At 33.3% G+C, this 21729-nt stretch overlaps 1 protein-coding gene across 1 annotated transcript in view; it reads right to left on the reverse strand.

The window, feature by feature from the left end:
• Positions 1-21729, reverse strand: part of Mgat4a (alpha-1,3-mannosyl-glycoprotein 4-beta-N-acetylglucosaminyltransferase a) — a 598161-nt gene that overhangs the window by 49860 nt on the left and 526572 nt on the right. Inside the window, exon 3 of the mRNA XM_085942816.1 lies at positions 9568-9765. Within this exon, the coding sequence (XP_085798942.1) occupies positions 9568-9765 (198 nt within the window). The remainder of the gene's footprint in view (positions 1-9567; positions 9766-21729) is intronic.

Here is a 21729-nt window from a genome sequence, read left to right on the forward strand (position 1 = left end):
CTAGGAATCAGTGGAAATGTAACGGCAATGTTATGTTTGATTCAAATAATGTTATTGAGACATCTTCATACACTCCATTAAAACATTTTTTAGTATCTTTGGCGATGCTTGTGTATTTCGAGGATGTTTGAAGGAGAGTTTATTGATCGGTGCAAGAATACAATAAAATGTACACAAAATACAATAATACTTTAATAAAGATGACAGCCTGAGGTTATATTCGAGGGTAATGATGTACTGGTGAGATCGATGTGCTCAAGAGTTTGATGTTGTAATGAACTGAGAGACTTGATTCGAGTAGAATGATGGTGACTATGTCGAGCGAAGGACTCGATGAGTGAGTGAGGATTCATGCATTGTCCTTCCAATTTATACAAAAGCAGGCTATATATTGCAAGAGATATTGTCGCAGTTAACAAGTCATAAAAGACCAGACTGATCTACTCAGTTATGACACTTATGACTGAGGAAAGGCTGAAGAAAATTATCGCTCTATTGTTTTGTTTTGACAACAAGACAGACATATTAAAGTGTGTCACTCATTTAACGCTGAGTGGAATGATTGCTACATATCTATGTTTGTTATTAGGTAGGTAGATATATTATTTTGTAAAGTGTATAAAATTATATTATGGACTATGGAGCGGCGATTTTCTTCGACGCTTCAAGATTCAAACTAAGCATAATATCGGGATTTTAAAAACGTGTGTATTTCTCACAAATTAAGTATAAAATATTACCTAAAGCATAATAAAATCCCTATAACTTATTAAAAGGAAACCATAAACTAAATACTCAAAAAACTACGTAATTGTACAAAAAAAACTAATTTTATAATGTGTCAACAATGGTAGTTATTTTCAGCTTTCGTATGTATATAGCTATATGAGTAAGGAGAGCATATAATGCGGAGAGCCCTAGATCATTGGCAAGGAGGAATAACAATTGACCAGAAAACAGACCCTTGGCCAGAAATTAAACTACTTAAGATTCGCAGATGATACCACACTAATCGCTGCTGATGAAAGCTCACTCATAGAGTTGTTACACCGGGTAGAGGAAGAGATTCACAAATGAGACCAAGTTAATGGTTGTCGATCGTGCTAATCTTCGACCAAAGAAGTTAAGTGAAAGAGCTGACTGAGCATTCACTCTGCCCTGAGAGAAGCGGAAGATCGAGAAGGATGGAAAATCTTGGTCGCTCAAAGAATTGCAAAATTAAAAAGTGGTCACGATCCTTAACCATGAGTGTACGATCAAGAAGAAGTGGAAGATGTGATTGTAGATAAGAGATGGTAGAATAGTATCAGATTCTTCTGACAGCGTAGGTGACTCATTTAAGTGTTGGTATCGTTACTTTGAAATTACACTAACACCGTTCCAAAGTGATTTAATGTTTACACTAATTATGGGGTCCCGGTATTGGAATTAGCAATCGCGAAAACTCAGAAATGAAAATACTATCCGGAATAATAATCTCTGTGTAATTATATATTTATAAATGTAATACCGATGTTTTTTTTCTTTATTTATGCACTGTAGCAGGACATGAGAATCAATGAGTGTAGTAGTGGCAGTGAAACACCAAAGCTTTGGGAAACTCACATGAATGTATTGTGACCTCACTAGGAATCAAACATTGAACCCCGGATGAGTGGCCTATGTCAAGAATTGGATTACTAACGGTGGCGTTCGCTTTATCAGGAAGTGTGAAAATATCTATATAAAGATGTAGCAAAAATATAAAGCATAAAAATCAAAGTGTAAAAAGATCTTAGCCAATATATATATATATAAAATATTATTTTCGTAAGGGTAGATATCAACCTGTGAGAGTCTCGGATTTCCGCCGCCACTAATTACGATACTAACTTATTGTGTACCTACGCAATATCAAACTGAATGAAAATTTAAACAAAAATAATTACAAGATAAAACGTTTTTAATTCTGTTGAATCATATAAACTTGACAATTCTATGTATTAATAAATACTTTTTTATACCTGATAGATTATACTGAATAAACATAGAATACTGAAATGTCATTTTGACATTTCATATTGATTTCCATAGTAACGCACGTATATATTAATAATTTAGTTGCTAGGACCCCCTTAGCAACCAATAATAGTGTTTTACTTTCGACGGATTTATTCCGAAATAACTTTCCATACAAAACAGAATTAAGTAACTGAAAATGAATTCAAGTCTGCTTAAAGATGGCTAAAAGTATTAAAAGAATGCATTGTCATCGTGTTCTGATATATTCTAAAAGTTTAAAATGTCTAGCTAGTCGGGAAGTTAGTTAAAAATCGATTGCAAGATTTGGACAAACAAGAAAAAATTTGTACTGGACAAACAAGAATACGGGCTAATAAAAACGTGGTAAAATGACTAGTGAGTAGTGACCAAATAATACTGGATCCAAAAGTGTAAACTTAAAGATGTGAATCACGTAATGAATACCCACAATAAAATAATTATTCATACCTTGTTATTACCGGGTGCTGTTCGAATCCATATAATTGTACCTACATAATTAGAGACACGAACTTACTTTTCTGATTCGCCTACTTGAGGTATACACAAAAAGACATTATGCCAGGCCGAAAAGTAGTCGTGGATCCCAATCCTCACCTCCGTACCTTGATCCTAGATGGATACTGGGCGCGTGCTTTGGATTCGTCTAAATAATATAGACAGACGTAGTTTCTTTTGTGATTTGTTTAACTGAACCCATAATATACATACGTCATACACTCCTCACATTTCGTTACCTGGAAAACCGGCTCTAACCCCCTTATAATCCAGTGGTAGGATTGTAAGTCACAACCACTTCCTGGCTTGGCACCGCGAGTTTTCGTGTATAGGTAAGGTAAGGTTATTTGGCAGTATTTTGAGTAAATGTAAAAAATGAACACTTTAAAATAAAAAGTTTTATTCTTTTTAAGGAATCACATAAAGATTATAATGTTAAAAATGTATGAGTAGAAGAAAATATTGATAAAGTTATTTGTTTAAATGTAATATTAAACTTATTAATGTATCGTCAATGACTAGGTAATTTGGCAATAGTGGTTAGGTAATTTGGCACTATGATAAAGTATACAAATATTTAAAATATTATTTCGTTTATAACTACTATTCATCATTATCCGAATTCATGGATCCACTGCACTTATCACACATGGAAATATCTTCTTCTGTCGACTCGTCTTGGCAGCGTACATTATTAGGAACATAGCAAAACGAACACTGAATCCATGACGTAATACTATTCTTTCTGACATCTGAGAGATACTGGGTATGAAAAATCTCAACCATTCTTCAAATAGTTCAGCATTTTATTAGAATTAGGCAAAAAAAAAATTGTTATGCTGAAAAAATTAAGTAATTTGGAAATAGTCTTATTTAACTTAATTGTGATGAAATATCATTAAACATGTCGTAATACATATAACAGTATTTTATACTATCTAGAAATCAAATAAAATCAATAAAATTTTACCTTTGAAAAATTATTATAACGGGCACTTATAATTTTGAAGTTAAAAGGTTAATATTTTCACACTATTAGCTAAGCAATCACAGCAAAACACTAAATGTTACATTCAAAATAGTTTCATAACAAAAAACTACGTTTATTTTTTAATCGCACTAGTATAAATTGATTTCAGTTGTAAAAGTCATGACATTACAGTAAATTAAATAAGACAGGTCTCTTTGAAATCAACAAAATACGTATGTTTCAACAAGACAAACGCTTTACTGTTTTGTACCAGCGAAGACGCGTGTGATAATCGTCGTCTGTAAATTATTTTAATATTATTAGATATTTTTCCATCTATCAGTGAGTCTTTGAAGCATATATAGCGATAGGTTATTTAACAGTCATTTTTTCAAAAACTACTGCCAAATTACCTATACTGCCAAAATACCTTACCTTACCCTACCTACTATCGTCGCAAGTAGACGAATCACAAAAGAAAATGCACCTCTCTAAGTATGTATAGCACCTGAAATAATTATTGCCATTGCCAAATAAACACATTCAGTACATTTGAACTTAACGAAATAATGAATCCTAGGTACTGATACTTAGGGATTGCAATACCGAATGAATATTTTAATACCGGTATTCGAAAAATAATTGAATTTACAAGTATCTAAGTACCAATAAATATAATATATGTAAAAATCTTTTTAAATTATTACTATTTTATAGCATGTGTCACCTGCTGTGTGTTGGTCACCAAGGACGATGAGGAGCCACGGAAGTAAAGCAGACATCGCGTGACCCGACAAAAAGATACAGTCACAGAAAAACAGTCTTGTTAAGCCTTTTCCACTTTCAACACCGACTATATAGGTATTGCCTGAAATTTAAAACCGGTAGTTCGGTATCGTAAAATACTGGGATACAGGTTTTGAAATACCAGTATTGCAATCCCTACTTCTGCTGTATTTAACGATTCTAACTAAAAAAAATCCTTTGAGATTCTGATGTACCTTAACTAGAACTTTATCATATCCTAAATAATATTATAGCGTTTCCACAGCACTGGAAAAATAGCATAGCGTACCTACACTTATCACCGTAGTAATACGAATACACAATGTCATGTTTATCCTTTGTAAGTGGATGCGTTTGTTTGCGAAGTTAGCTTCAAGGTAGCGTAGCGTACGACTACGTTAAATTAATGGGACGTTAATAATTATAATGTAAATTGACACATTCACAGATGAAGTTATATTGTAACATCAACTACATTAGAAGAGAAGTGTCTGTACTTCACGCAAAACTGATTTAAATTCTTTAAAAAATGGTTGGTTACAATACAATTCATAAAAGGTGAGTAAAACGATTATTATATCCCGGGATTAGTATTTTCTAAATATTTGCCTTTAGTATTTTTGGTACCAGAATAGGTAAGGTAGATAATATAAGAATGATAAAGTAGATATTATTTTGCCATTGTTACCTAAGTATCATCGAAATAAGATAAAACCACAGAACAGATAATAAATAGAATACCGATAGGCTATATTCAATACGCCGCATGTTGATGCAGGGTTTTTGAATGTGTGAGTGCCCTACGAAAATGAAGCACGCATTATGCACGTCAATAGTGTGCGTAATACACCAACAATAACTGAGCGTAAATGCATAAACTGAGAGCAGTTTTCAGTATTCGACATACAACGTATTCTTGACACGTGTGTAAGTTTAACCCGGATTCTTCCTTACTCGAGTCGGTTACCTGCTATCGCCTTACCCGTTAGGTATTTCAGTTCCCATTATTTCTGAGTTTCCTGGATAAAACGAAAAAAAACACCACGGATTAATGAGTTTAACACCATTACTTTGCCAAGTAAAGCACAACCTTTTATTAGTAGCGTAAATTTATCCAAATTATAATTTTTGTGGGGTGAAATGGTTACAAGTATCACGTATTACTTTATATTTTATCCGGTATCTTATAACGTAGGTACGTCATCTTTAGACGAGAATAATGTGAGATGTACTGTTGTTTCAGTCAAATTTAAAATTTAACATGCATTGATCGTTATATGCGCCGTGAATCATACTAAAAGAAATCAATACAACTATACACTACAGACTATATCATAGTATATACGATGTCTTACTGGACAACAATGTTTAATACTTGACAAAATACAAGCAACGCACAGTTCAAAATTTTAGTTAATTATATTATATTACAAACAAGGCTGGTTTTGTCTAAATGAACTACTATTTGAAAATGTAAACCGGTAATATTTATAATATAACAATTGTGGAAATAACTATGTACGTTAAATAAAACAATGAATAATATTGTTTGTTTATAATTTTATTATATTTCATAAAACCCCTAAATCGGATCACATCGGATTTCACTTGGCTTGGTCGTAAGTGGCTTGGCGTCTCAGGTTGTGCATCACTGATTTAGATAAACAATCTGATCAAATCGAAATTAACAGTAACTTCGCATTTTTTTAATATTAATAAGGAACACATACAGTGATGCTAAGATAAAAAATATTAGGTTTTCTATTTGTAACAATACAACCATACTAACTTAAGCTGGTTTTTTAAAAGCACTACCATGTGGTGTAATATTACAACCCCTATCTATTTTGGTACTACAATCTCTATGGTACCACGTAATTTTGCGTACTGTGGATTGCCGGAATATGTGGTGACAGGTCATGACGAGGGGTCAAAAAGGAGAAGAAAATAAATTATAACGGTGTATTTTTACCTTGACGGAAAAAGTTGTCACATGTTAAGAGAAGGGGTCGGCGACATAGGCAATTTACCCCATATGTGGTAAACAGGAAAATTTTGAGGTTAATGAAGACTCAAAAATATAGAAATACCTAACTCGTACGTCCAGTTGTCATTTTAGCAACAGAACATATTAAATCCGTAGCACATTTTTTTCGGAATTTTAGAAGAACAAAGATTTTACCCTATTCTTTGGATGTCAACAAACGCCTTTAAAATTTTACATTACACAAAAATTATGTAACCAAGATGGCCGGGTGGCTAACGCGTCGGTTTATACCATCGTCGGTCCCAGGTTCGAATCCTGTGCCTGGAAAATACAAATATTGTTTTTTTTCAATATCTGTTTGGAGTATGGGCATGACAGGTCAAGCAAGTGGCTAACATCCATTTCTCGTAAAAATATATATATATGTATATGTTATTACAAAAGTCCACACTGTGGTGACCCATTTGATCATATTAGGATAGGATATAGTTAAAAAAAATATTTTAATAACATGTCATTGTGAACAAGGACTTTCTACCTTTGTGAACTTGAAAACAATATACAGAAATCAGTTTCATACCGAAGAAAAATCAAAAAACCCAGACATAACATGAAATGTTATTTAATAAATTGAATAGGCGGCTCTCATAGTGCAGTGCGTACAGCGCTGGCCTTCCATCCGGGAGCTCTGGGTTCGATACCCCGTGAGGACATACTATATTTATGTGATTTTCTCAAAGCCTGGGTATTTGTGATTGTTCCAAATTACTAACAACCACCTTGTACGAAAAAGCAAGGACATGGTTATTAATAATATAAAAAAAAAAAAAATGAATACTATTTTCTATCCCTAAATGCTGAGTAGTGCCACAATGAAATCTAATATTATGGTTGATAAAAACACTAATAAGATTATGCATATATTGTATAGATTTGTATTAATAATAGGTATGTTTAATTTCCATTGTTTCAAAAATGGTTTAAGAAATTGAAGCCTTACGTAAAATAATTTATATTTTATATTATGAATGTTTATACAATATATTTAAAAAGTTGGAAGAGAGCTTTGTTAAACTATTTTTTTTTTTAATTTATACGATGAGTAAAATATGAAAACTCTGCCATCCTTGTTAGTGTTGATATTTGTACCTGTATGTATCCATGAAATGAGAATCATACTGTTTGTTTTCCCAAGGAGTAGAACCAATAATCCATTGGTGGTGTTACTTCGGGGCACGGTCGCGGTGTTTAATCAAACGCTTCGGTTATTGATATCGTCGTCATACAAGTAAAAGTGTTCAACTGCATTTTTTGTGAAAATGTACAAAAAACACTGTCTGACATCTTACATTGCGGTTGTCTGGAAAAATGCCCAGCTGATTTTACAGCCTGGAATCATACTAACCCGAGTTTGTCAAAATGACTTATCTGCTTTAAGACACATTTTTTTACATGGAAAAATTGACCAAGTGACAATTTACTATTACATTCCACTGTTTCTACTGTAATTTTTGGTCTATATTTTTTTCGTGCCATGTCGAAACTGCAATTAATTTGGAAGAGTAACAACATTATCATAGCGATTGAGGTCTTTATTAATCTTCCAAATACCTGTGTATAAGCATTCGAAAGATAAAGGTTCGACGCATTTAAAATATGGCGGTGGACTCTGCCAGATAGAAATTTTCTAACCGTCCACCGGTTCCACAGTAATGGTGATTTATAAAGTAAGTAAATAACTTTACTTTATAAAAATTATAAATCAGAGTTACAGCAAGTTAAAGCATATAAATTAAAGATTCCACAAGATATGAGGTAGGGAAAGGTATCAATAAACTGAATATCATTTTCCACATATTTGGATATAAGATAGGCATTTTTTTCACGGGGAATTTTATGAAAACATTATGAAAATGTTTTTAAAACCCCTACCGCCCACCATGAAAGCTGGAACGTCCACTAGTGGTGGGTAGGAACCAGGTTGACTATCTATCGTCTAAATCATGAATTCCGGGGGTTTTTCACGAACAAAATCCCTACGTGAATTACGAGATTATTGGAGCACGGTCATATAGAAAACTGGGTCACGTTCCTGAGAGACGAGATGCCGATGAAGAGGAAGACAATTATTTACCTAGTGTCAGTGTTGAAATAAAATGAAAATTTATTAATCTTGAACGCGCTCACTTTCTGCGAATCGTCCCACTACCTATGAACTGTGCATGTAGTACATACTTAGTTCATTAGCGCAGTCGAGCTCGAACTGCGCACCCATCTCAAAATAATCGCTCCTAATTGAATTTAGCAACCTGTTAATAATGCTTTTCAATTATTAGTTAATCACCGCGAAGATTTCTTATGTTTAGCGTAAACATCCAATAAAGATTAAGGAGTGTAATATAGTTATATATCTACCTGTATGGGGAAGCAGATGAACGTTTTGTATTACATTACCCCTTCTAAGATGCCTGGAGCAAAATGTGGTTAGTAATTGAATAGGTCCTTTACTGATGTCAGATTAATTTAAATCCGTGGTCATGGAAACTCATCAATTCACCAACGTTATACAACAAATTTAAAGTAAAAAACTAGGTATGTCAACGCGGTTTGCAGAGCTAATCATTATTGAGATTATGATTTCCGAAATAATTTCTTTAGTGAATAATAAGGGAGATCCAGTCTGTTTATAGTGTGAATAATGGGATGACGCTACAATTTAATTCGAACCTTGGTCGCCTCCATCAATTTGTAGAATACAATTTATAGTATTTTTGTTAAAATTAGAGCGTTGCAGGAGAGGTCGGAGCATGAGCATGGAGCAGTGGAGCAATGGGGCTTTACCCGGAGCAGGAACGGAGCCGGAGCACTGAAAATTTGTAGTGCTCCACTGCTCCGGATGTTTTTTTTTATTATTAAATTTTCGTCCTAAAATCTAATGAAAATATTATATTTACTTTGACACTTTGCAACACGAATTATTTGAAATATGGCAACACTGCCGCGTGATAAATAATCTCACTTTTTCACAGACAATTTGATGTCGGAAATTTTGTTTAATATAAATAATAATGAAAAGGACGAATAATTTAGATCTTATTTCAAAACTACTCATATATTTTTATTTTTTATCATTTATATACATATAATACCTATTCAAACTTTATACCCGGAGCGGAGCAGACCCTGGAGTGGAGCTGGAGCAAGTATTACGTCCCGGAGCGGAGCAACTCAAAAAAGGGTCCTCTCTGGTTAAATGTTAATAAAACGATCTAGACGAATTACATACCTGTCATGTTCTTGAGCAGGTTTCTGACGTTGGTGGAGAGTGGGGGTGTTGGGCGGACGCCGATGGTGCCATTAACCGGCGGACGCTGCAGCAGCGCCGCGACGTCCTCCTGCCGCGCCCGGTACACCGACTCTAAATACTGCAACCGAACTTGGAGCTCTGCCAAACGTTGCTCCAGAGCTTCCTCGTGGGACATGTCTGCGAAAATGGAAAAGCATTGTTATCATTTGAAGTTGGTTATAATTATAGAAAATAACTAATCCTGAAAACACAAAATTATAACTAATCAAATGCGATGTTTGTTCAAATGCACGCTGAAAACTCACTTGACAATCGTACATTCTGATGGATCACCATTTAATTTACATTTTAAGTAGTAGGATAAAGCTGTGTAAGTCATAAATTGCAAGGGCTGCAGTGCCAAACGATTGTAATACTACTTTGTTTTCCCACCACCACCCGTCATGTATGTACAGCCGTGGATATGCACGGCCGCCTTCCATGACGCTATAAACGTATCTGAAAGAAGTGATTTTAAGTGCTCATTCCGTCCCGAAACGGAGCCGCACGGGACTGATGCTACAACCATACACCGTAGTGCTTAAAGAGGAAAGTTAATCAAACCCGACCATGGACTCAATTAAAGGTACATGACACATTATGCATAGAAAATCTCAATATTAGAGCGGATTATGTAGGTGCGCCTGCTAACTTTTGAAACATAGATAAAATTATGCTATTTCATCGCTGACTATCGGCATCCAATACAAGCGCAGATCTGTATTTTCGGGGGCTCGCAAAAAGCCCAACTTTTTAAATATCGGGTTCCGGGACAGCAACTATTTGGAGGGCCTTGTGCTACAGCACATGAAGCTCTATGGTAAATCCGGTCAAAAAGTTTAACCTCAAATATATTGTTATTTATATAATCACCATGTGGGCATGGTGAATGTTGACAAATTATGTTTTGGATATACATACCTACTTATATTTACTTGACTGTGAATTTTAGTAGAAGCAAATTCGAGTCCCATTTGGTCTAACATTGTTTATAGATTTTTTTTGTAATATCTAATATATAAGTTTTTGATGTTAATTTTGAAGTATGAAACAGCTATATTTATGCATACAATATATTTATCATTTTATCACAATGAATGTCAAAAGTACTTATCTACTAATAAGACGGTGTCACCAGACCACAATAATTATTACAATGAGTATAGCAACTATTTTCAGTAGATACCTAGTTAGTTAATAAATGAACACGTGTAATTTGAAGGTGATGAGACGATAGAAAAAGATAATCATAGTGTTAGTATGTGCTCAATACTGTAACAATTCATAATTATTTATTCTCTCTGGTTCGGAATATATACACAGTATATTTGTACAGCAAAATCATATAATATCATGTTATTTTATTACTTACATTGAAACATGTTATTATTACGTTTGTTCAGAAGTTTGCAAACTTTGTTAACCGAGCAACTCTGAGCTTTATCAACGTTGTTATTAGTACGTGAGTAATAATTTTCAATAAAATAATACAAGTCACTGTTTTGAGAACGTGCTATAAATAAATTCATTTATATATTTATTTTTATCTTAACTTTCATTTTGAAGCATAAACACATCGATTTTTCCATAAAATATAAATACAAATAATAGCTTGAAAGCTTTTTATTTATTTAAATTCAAGTTTTGGTATTCTAACCGCACAAAAGCTCGATTTAAAAACAAAAATACACGTTATCAATATGACTTTTCAAAATCATTTTCACCTTATAAAGAAGTTTTTTTAATGCTAAAAATATTGGATCAAAAAGTGTGATTCCAAAAAGTACATATTATTTTATAGTTTTATTAACTTCACCATATTCGATCTTGAGAGGATCATATGGGCCTCCAAAGAGTGGAGGTTGTATAAGAAGGGTTTTTTTTTTTTACGAAAAATGGACGTTAGCCATTTTTGCTCAACCTGTTAGGTCCATACTTTGACTCTAATCACAAATTGAAAAAACAATATGTGTATTTGCCAGACCCAGGATTCGAACCTGGAACATACGACATTATAAAACATCGCGTAAGCCGTTCGGCCATCGTGGTGTTTTTTTTATATGCTACTATTTGTTGAATACATGTAAAAGTAACAATATTATGATCATTTGTTATTATATTGAAGCACAGTATTACTTTCGTTTCTTAGGTAATAAATACTAAGACCCTGGCATCGAACCTAGGACCACGACATTATAAAATATAAACCGACGGTTAAGCCGCTCGGCCACCGTGAGCGAGTTTTATTGAATCACAGGTTTTTTTCTAAAATCTGTTTAGATTATTTAAAATTAAAGATATCAGTAAAATATAATTATATAATATAGCAGTGTTCCTTGTCGAAACGAATAGCAGTTCAGCATCCTATCGGTGGTTATGGATGAAATCAAAGCGCGGTGTCTAGCGTGGAGAATGTTCGCAGGAAAGCAAGCGAGTCTATTCTGAAATCCGTAGGTGTTAAATCTGGATGAAACACACTTCAAAGTGTATGATGTGCGAACAATAGTGTGTGTAGGTTTCATTGCGACCCCACCCCACCAATTGATTTAGTCACACTTTTTTCAACAGTAACTTTAACGGTTTACGTTTCAGATAAAAAAAATATTCTTCCTACATTTTGGTCACAACCAGTGTTGCCAACTGTCGTTGACAAAACATGCTAGACGGGGTACGAAAACAAGCCATCGGGCAGAAAAAATGCTGAATTTTGTGAAAATAAAATTTCAATAACAATTTTTCAATACTGAAAAAAAAGTGCAAAAAAACCATACATCTTTCCAGAAACGCTTCAAAATTAACAAAAAAAATTAAACAACTTACGATAAGTAATAATTCGGTAATACCAGATAGTGGAATCCCCGATAATCATCAATCCGATTCCACATTCCTAATCAGTAAACACACATCAAATTATAATATCTGATACCATTATATCACCATAACGCCAAGAATGCTTATATTGTTTGATTGTGTTATTTTATTTCTTAAGTACTGACCTACCTTCGTATCAACTGATTTTCAGAACATTTAAAGCTGTTGAATGCATCAAAAAACGCCATAAGATATATGCATTTTTTGCAAGCTAGATAAATTAAATATCTAGCTTATTTTCAGCACATTTAAAGCTGCTGAACGCATTAAAAACGCAATAAGTTAGATGCATTTTTTGCAAGCTAGATGCCTATTGAAAAATGCTAGATCTGGCAAGAAAAACGTTAAGTTGGCAACGCTGGTCACAACTATAATTTATTATAGATACGAAATAGTTTTGGTTCTTGATGATACGCGCACCCTCGGTTGAATACCACATTATTTGTATATAATTATTATTTATCTTACAAAATAGTACACAACTCTTCAAGTTATGGTAGGTGCGCTGCTGTGCCCTCGATTAATTGCCAGTGATACCGCAGGCTGTTTGAAAATCTTGATGATTCCAGACAGTTTTAATTAAATACGTTGATACGGTTTCATTTATAGAAACCATTTTTGGACCAGTTTTGAACGTCTAATGTTCATGTCATGGTGTAATAATTTTATTGTTTTTGAAAGAACAGCTTACCTCTACCAGTCGGTTGGGATTTTTAAGTAGATTTTTGAGTAGTGAAACGAAAAAGTCGGAAACCACTGAGTTAGAGAAATATACTTCGATAAATATCCTATGACAGTAAATTATCTACAAAAGTTTCTGCTCCCCTATCATAGGGTATGTAAAATTAACCGTGGGAAAGCATTTTCTGCTTCAGGTGTTTTACATGGGAGATACGAAACAAGTACCACGTGGAATTCGCTCATATTAAAAAAAGCCTATCTCTTATTTAAAAAAATTCTCACACGTAAGTTACCTGCCTGCCTGCCTGCTAGCATCGCGTGTTGCGGGCCCATTTGCGAAGAAAACACGCGGCAGGTATTAGTCACAACTTGGGAGTAAATTATGTTCTTCGCATTTTCAATTTGAAGCAATTTTATCTTCGTTAAATCAGTTTTTATGCTTAGATTAAGACAGACTGATCTAAATATGAGGCAATCTGATATAAACCACATAAATAACAATGGGTAACATACGCATTCAATTCAATATATCAAATACCTATGAACGTAGTGTTACCATCGTAATAATACATCGTAATAGGTGTGAACTCGTTTATTATTGTAATCGTGATTGATTGATTGACCAAAGCAAGGCCAGTTTGAATTTTGTTTAAACTTTGCGCCTTTTTAGCAAGACGAGCATAAGCGCTTTCGAATTCGTATTCCTGAGAAGGGATCAGTTGGGAGTTGTCCTGCGACCATGTTAACATGAACAAGCACCTGAACCAAACTCTCGCAGTAATATTATTTTATAAAAAAATTATCATTCACAGGATCAGAATAAATACGGCTAAGAAATTTCCTTTTGTCGCAGTTTCCTTTCATTCGATAATCATTTTGTTAAACATTTTCAAATTCAAAGAGCAACAAAAATATTTTATGACACGGAAAATATGACCTTAGGCCTGTAATCGGTAAAAAGGACATCGGATAAAAGGGTATGTACCACTGGTGCTTCGGGGGCGATACGCGCGAAAGCCGTCATGTCCAATAATACGAGATTTTTCGCTAGAAAAGGTCCCGACCGGTGCCCCGGCGTAAAAGGTCCGATTACTTTACAGGTCCTCTATGAAAAAAAAAGAAATGCTTTTACAATCTGAATATTGTTGCCGTGTCATTTTCAAGGGTGGCAGGGGTAAATGATGACGTCACTGGAAAGCCGGCCTAAATTTCGATCCTCTCTATAAAGAAATGAGGAAAAATTAACAGACGTAAACCGCTTCGACAGATTATTATTGTGGAACATTCGGTTCACGAAAAATTGACCGAACGGACAATTTTCCGAAGATGACATATATAAATTGCATTTTTTTAAAAAATATATATTTGTTTACAGTGTTACTGCGTAATTCAGGAGTGGAAAACGAAAGATCCAGTGGTAGGATTTATTTTAAGCTTGAAATATTTAAAATTTTAAAGAAAGTAATTAAACCCGGATTATCAAACGATGTTCGTGGTGAAGCAGTTTTTACACAGTCATTAATAAATTAAGGGCCAACGTGCTATGTAGGTAATGGAGGAAATTGGAGAATTTGATATGTCTTTGTATGCTTAACGTGTAGACTTTGTAGGAAAGACATATTATATGCCATTATGATACATTATCTTTTCCCAAATTAGAAATTAACCTCCAAGACCATAATACAATGAAATATAAAGAGTATTATTGTAAAGGAAGTTGTGTTAAAATTACGAATAAAGCCATATGATGGATCAGATGGCCATATAGACTATATGTAGGACTTTTGAAAATTATTATTTTCTCAACACCTGACAATTTTAATTTAAAATGTTACATAATATAGTCAAATTATATTATGTTCGGTAAAATTTTCAATGGAGTTTGTAAGTGAGTCGTAAAATCGGAGAAATAGCAACATTTTACATTCTTTTTTGCCATAATACGTGTATCTAATAGGTAGGTACTGCCTATGTGTTTTATGAAAGTTTAGTACTTATATTATTTTGAAGGTCCATTTTTCTCAATCAAAAAATATTTTACATTTGCGAAACCCATAACTTGGAAAACAAAGTAGGATTAAGTCAAACTTTTGATGAATCAACTTTAATCGATCAATATATCATATTGAAATCTCGGTTCATACGGTTATTTTTGTTTAACTTTAGTTAATCAATAAGTATTGAATAGTGAATACCCACTTTAAGATGTCATCTAGTTATTCCGCAAACTCTTTTATCGTAATCAATAAATGTAAGTAATGACCGACGTAGCCACACCGAATGATTTATACTCGGATAACTGATTAACTTCAAAGTTGCTTCTCTTTTTCGACGGTAGACAGCTGAGTTTCAAAAGGAAGTTCATAATATATATTAATAAAACGCCACCAATGCTGCAAAACGCAACTCCCTAGAGGCTAAAATTCAGAATTTTCACTACAACTTTTTAAGGAGTGAAAAATTAAATTACTTTTTTTCGGAGAGTTCAGCTCACTTTTACCAATGAGGTATTTTTCAGTCACCTTCGTAAAATAAAAACACCTGCTTATAAAAAGATTTGTACATTGCAAATAATCCAACGCCTATTTATGAATTTATTTAACCGGTAAAGCCGGTAAATTACCGGCGAGATTATCCACATGAGAATTAATTACACCGGATAATCACAGGGTTTACTTGGTTACACAGAAGGGCGAATGATTGGCAAATGTGGCGCGAAATGCTTCGACTTTTTATATCAAAGAATAAAATACGTTGCTCATTGAATAATAAATTGATGAATTAATAAAGATTTTAATAAATGGCAACTCATATAATATAAATATTTGTTACATATTATATTGATTGAGCAGTAGTTCATCGGTTTTTATTTACAGATATCTACGTGTATCTATATTTTCGAAATACATAAAAAGATAAGGAAAAAATACGAAAAGAGAGATAAATTCTGGAGAGCTAAAAGAAGATTTGAGTTTAGAATAAGTTTGTATGTGAACTTCTGGACAAACTTTAATAATTCAGATTTCAGCGTCATTGATTTCGACTCATCCCTGTTCTCATTTACGCATACATACATAAATGCATTATAGTTAATCTACAAAGTTAATTTGGCATACTCGGCGCATTTTTCAGACATATTACCCAGATATCTATAATATACATATCCAGCTATCAATAATACGTACACCTGGACAATTTAAATAAAAATGAAATAAGTAGTAAAAAATTCTGGAAACTATAAGCATTTTTTCGACAAATATTTTAGATTATCAAGTTTATAAATTAAAATGTAATTAAATGGACTTGAAAATGTTAATTACATAAGTCAATGAGGTTGACGTGGAAAACAAGAAGAATTAATTTAAATATTGTAAATTGCCATCTGGCTACTAAAAAAATGAGTTTGTAATTGTTTAACGTTTTTAATTGTCAAGATTCGAGAATATTTTGATCCTCGAGAATTTTCGAAAGATGTTTATTATTCGAGCGAAAAATTGTTAATTTTATCCAAAAAAAAAATCTCTCCGGATTCTAAGAGAAGACCTTCTAAGCTCTCCCTTCCAATTACCTATTACAAAAATTGTCATGATATTCGGCCGAGATGACTGAAACAGTCAGGCAGATTTTTATTATAAATTTAATTATTGGTTTATATATTTAAGTCGATGACCAGCAGTTACATAAATCAGTTGTTACTAATAATATTTAACCGACGATACGGATCAGAACTTGCGTTCTGATAACTTTTCCCGATTCTCGTGATTCGAGATTGGTTTATTAATTTTTCGAGACATTAATATTTTAGGATGATTTTTGTTAGGAAAAAAATGTTATAAATGATTTTTTTCCAATTCTTGGCTTCATTTTTTCCTATCCAGAATGAAAGTCGACAGCTTTTTATTTCTGAATCTCAGAGCTTGTGTGCCTCAAGTTAGACTTTGCCGAAAATTAATTATGTACATATCCAGTAAAATACACATCGCATGCATATTTTACCGACCCTAGGATCAAATCCGCGAAACTGCACCCTTTGAAAATTCTGAAGTTTAATTTTGAATTGTGTAATATTTTGGATAAATGCTGAACCTTGCTATTCAAAACTAAAACAATATACCTATTAATTCATATACTACTTGAAATTAAAATAATATTCCTACGTACGGCTAGAGAAACGGTACCGAATATGATTTTTCCACTGGAACCGAACCTTGAAAAACAATTGCGGGTTCTAACAGTACAGCTTCAGAGACAAGAATTCTACCTACTAGTTACGTTACTAGACAAACTACTATGATAACTAGAATTTTACTAGAAACAAAATGAAGTCGACATTCATTATTATTCCTGTAGAGTGTGCATCTACCTAACACAAGGATACTGTGAAGTTAACGAGGTGATATTATCTTTTAATCACACTGTACTGAAAATCATTTACGCCGTGCTGCCATTCTGACTCTGACATGGGTCGCCAACAAAAAACACAGATGGACAACTAACACTCTGTGGTCATGGTGTCAACATTATCACTATATTTTAAAGAACTGTTATAGTTTTCGAAAAAAAAATTAATAGTGCGATGGAGGGAATCTTCTTATACAAAGTAAGAGCTCAACTGTGTATATTCAAGCGAAACTGAAAAATGCTACTAATTCTAATGATTGACATAGTTACAAATGATTTCGCATTACAGCCTCGTTTGTAGTAGGTACCTACTTAAGCTTCACACTTATGCTCAGAGTTTTTATAATGGTGTACAATTATTTCAGGCATGGACAACCTTTTTAATCTGCGGGCCATAATTAGTTCCGTAAAACTTCAACCGTAAATAAAAATGACGGCCATCATATCAATAGAACAAAATAGAAAAAAGGAATAGTCTTCTATTATTAAAATTAAATTTAAACATTAATAATTCTATGATTGCAAACATATTAAAACCACAGGCCACATTAAAACAGGCAGATCTGGCCCGCGCGTCACGAGTTCTTATTGACTCATTGATGAACAATAACGTAAAATCGCAAATGGCAGCACGTAAGCAAGTAACCAAAGCGAAGCCTCACAACAAGTTATCAATTTTTTACAACTAACGCTGCAAAACAATATATACAAGTATTTATACCAATAAAACCATTAACACCTAAATCGTTCTTGAATCACTGTTAAAAATTGTAATAATATAATTAATATAATTATGATTCCCTGCAGATAGGATTCATTGGATTCCAGAATATATTAAAGTCAAAGTGAAGTGATACTATATGTTGATATAAAATACTGAAATCCATACGTATCTAAAAATATTTAAAAAAAAAAGTCGTAAAAAAAATATTTAAGTGAAAGTTCGTTGAAGGCTCTCATTATATTATTTATAATTCTTTTAATGATTGTTATTAAATAAATAATTAAGAATTTATATGTTTGAGATAATTTAAAAAAAACATAGATGTTTCAAAAAACAAAATGTGATTAAAAGTTTTGGTATTTATATTATTTATAATTCTTTTAATGATTGTTATTGAATAAATAATTAAGAATTTATATGTTTGAGATAATTTAAAAAAAAACATTGATGTTTCCAAAAACAAAATGTGATTAAAAGTTTTGGTATTTATATTATTTATAATTCTTTTAATGATTGTTATTGAATAAATAATTAAGAATTTATATTTTTGAGATAATTTAAAAAAACATAGACGTTTCAAAAAACAAAATGTAATTCAAAGTTTTGGTATTGTTATAATAACCCCCCACCCCTCCTCCACGTTAAGTAAGTGAATATTTGAAGAACAGCAATGTAATCGTTCTGAAATATGAATCATATTTCGAAATAGTTTAGTTTTAACTTCATCTAAAAACAACAAAATGTATGGTTTTTCAATAACTTCATGACATTTTTTTACGTGTTTAATGACATACATTTCAATAGTAATGTAGCGTCCTGTCCCAAGTCAGTCCGCGATAGTATATTTTATATTGGTATTATAAGATTTTGACGGTGTATAAAATTATCACAATGCTACTTAATCATTTCACTACGAGGGGGGTGTTCTTTAGAGTCCCGGCTCAAGTCAGTATGTGGCAAAACGTCGGGACCACACGCACACAGGTCCAAATTAACATCTTTATTTTTTCAACCCAAATAAACGGATATTGGAAGTATTCACATGCGTTTCCCTGGTCATACTATAAACGACTACACAAGACAAAGGTCACTCTAAATCAATCCGCCTCGCACCCCACTCGGTCTGAATCGAGCGTATCACGAGGCTCTACATTTGGATGTGAAGCATCAGCAGATTTTTTAACGCCTATGAATGTCTCAGGAGAAGATACCCAAAAACTGAGGCCGCCACGAACTCAAATGTGCTTTGACCGAGTTCACAAAGACTTTCTAATGAAAAGTATCCATGGGAGAGAGGAGCACGGTGTGCTTACAAAAATAAAGTATTCTAATTATTAATATATATTGTACAAAAAAAAACAAAGCTAAAACAACACGAACATACAAAACTATGTGAAGAGATCTTCACGTTCGCAATAAGACGCCGTAAATTTGTTAAACACAATAAAATTGTCCTTTGTGGCGACCACGTTAGACGGCCCGATGGACCCAACAGCTGGTTGTACCGACTTGAGCACCTCTTCTCCTGGATATTCCCAGAGGATGTGGTTTTCATCATGTAGGTAGAACTCGACGACAAATAAACGATTTAACATTGAAGTTAATGGCCACACCAAACCACACCCGTCCCGCACTACACCCGGTCTTAATCGAGCGTATTACGGGACCATTTTGACGGGGTTTTGATGTATCTGTTTCCCTGGTCACCATATACCTAACGACCCCACGACACACACATAGATCCCTTCAAACCAAGCCGCCCCGCATCACACTCGGTCTTAATATCACGGGCATATCACAAGGCCCTACGTTTGACGAATGTCTCAGGAGTAATTATCCAAGACTGAGGTCGCTATGCACTCAAATGTGATTTGACTGAATTTACAAGAGTACCAATGTGAGAGAGGAGTCCGTAGAGACAAACTTAAAAATTGTAGTAAGTAACAAAAGCTAATACAAAACTGCCGAACAATCCACAGTAAATATAATGTATTTGTTAAATATATTGATTACTAGAAGTCATAAGCGGTTTTCTCACCTATTCAAAAAAGTTTGAAAAGGGGGACCGACAACTTTTGTATCCTTATATAGGATTCATAATATGAACACTTCCGGGGTCCTGGGTGTTGAGTAGGAAAATGTTTAAAAAAACAGTAGGTATAAGTTACGCACACACTAGGGAAAAAAGAATGTACATGTACGCATCCCATGACGCTAGTTAAAAGTAAATAAAAAAGTCCCAACGTCACAATGTCGGATGTCTGGTCGGTGGGAAAAAAACAGAAAAGCTGAAAATGCCATTTTTTCAGCAGCCGTAAGTATCTTTAAACGGAACAAAAAACCACGTTTTCTCATTAGGTAGGCAAAAAAATCTTCAAGTGTATCTACACTACAACAAAATAAAGGGTATCGCAATAGCAAAGAAAGAGTGTAACATGTCAGAGAAATGAATAATTTATGAAATACTCACTACTTTGATTTATGTTAAAAATGATGCATAAAGCCTAGTACGCACAGACAAAAAAATTGTCAATCTGGTAAATTATCTGTAATATTTCATAACACCTCAAAAACATACCTGAAAATATTTTCACAGAATTCAACTTGAAGCCATTCTCATTATAGCTTAAATTGCGAAGCACAACGCCAAGAGTGTTAATAGTTCAAATCACGTTCCGTGTAAATATTAATAATTAAAATAAATAAATAATTTTAATAAAAACGGTTATATTTAAAAAATAATAATGAGTAAGTATTACAATGCATTTCCACCATGAATTGACAGTTAACACAATAAAAGACGTATATTTCTGATTCAGCTTAAGAAAAACGAGTAGGTAGCGTTTCAGTCTTGGTGCTATTTTTTATAGTGGACAATTTGTCACACCACTCTGTCGGTTAGTGAAAATAGCATACTAAAACTTACCTCATTTTTAATCGATATATTCTCCGGTTTTGTGAGATATAGAGAGATAGAAAAATATAATTATGTAAGAAATAATATATTGTCACGGTCAGCCTCGAGCTACCGACCTTTTAGTCGACGGTCAAACGCGCTACTAAATGCACCATTAAAGGTCGTGGCAAACAAGACATTTTTTAGAAAAAGTTAATACAACCAACTGCCTTTTGGGCTACGGACGTCAAAACGATGATCTGTGGACCGTAGCCAAGATATGATGATTCTATTAAAGTATAGATGATTGGCTTGGCAAGGTTGCATTGAAGTTCAATTCGAGTCTAGTCGAATTCTATTATGTTCATGTCATCAATTCATCATATTCTATCATGGAAATTTCAACAATAACACATACATAAATCACTGGTTGACATTTAGGTCAATTAGATCAAGTATTCGAACCATCAAAGACAATACATAAAACATATTATGAATATTACTTTGGTTATTTTGAATTTTACGTATA

This window comes from Rhyacophila brunnea, unplaced genomic scaffold (assembly GCF_057557595.1).
Source record: "Rhyacophila brunnea isolate RB1 unplaced genomic scaffold, BYU_Rbru_1.0 scaffold_1, whole genome shotgun sequence".
Lineage (NCBI taxonomy): Eukaryota > Metazoa > Arthropoda > Insecta > Trichoptera > Rhyacophilidae > Rhyacophila > Rhyacophila brunnea.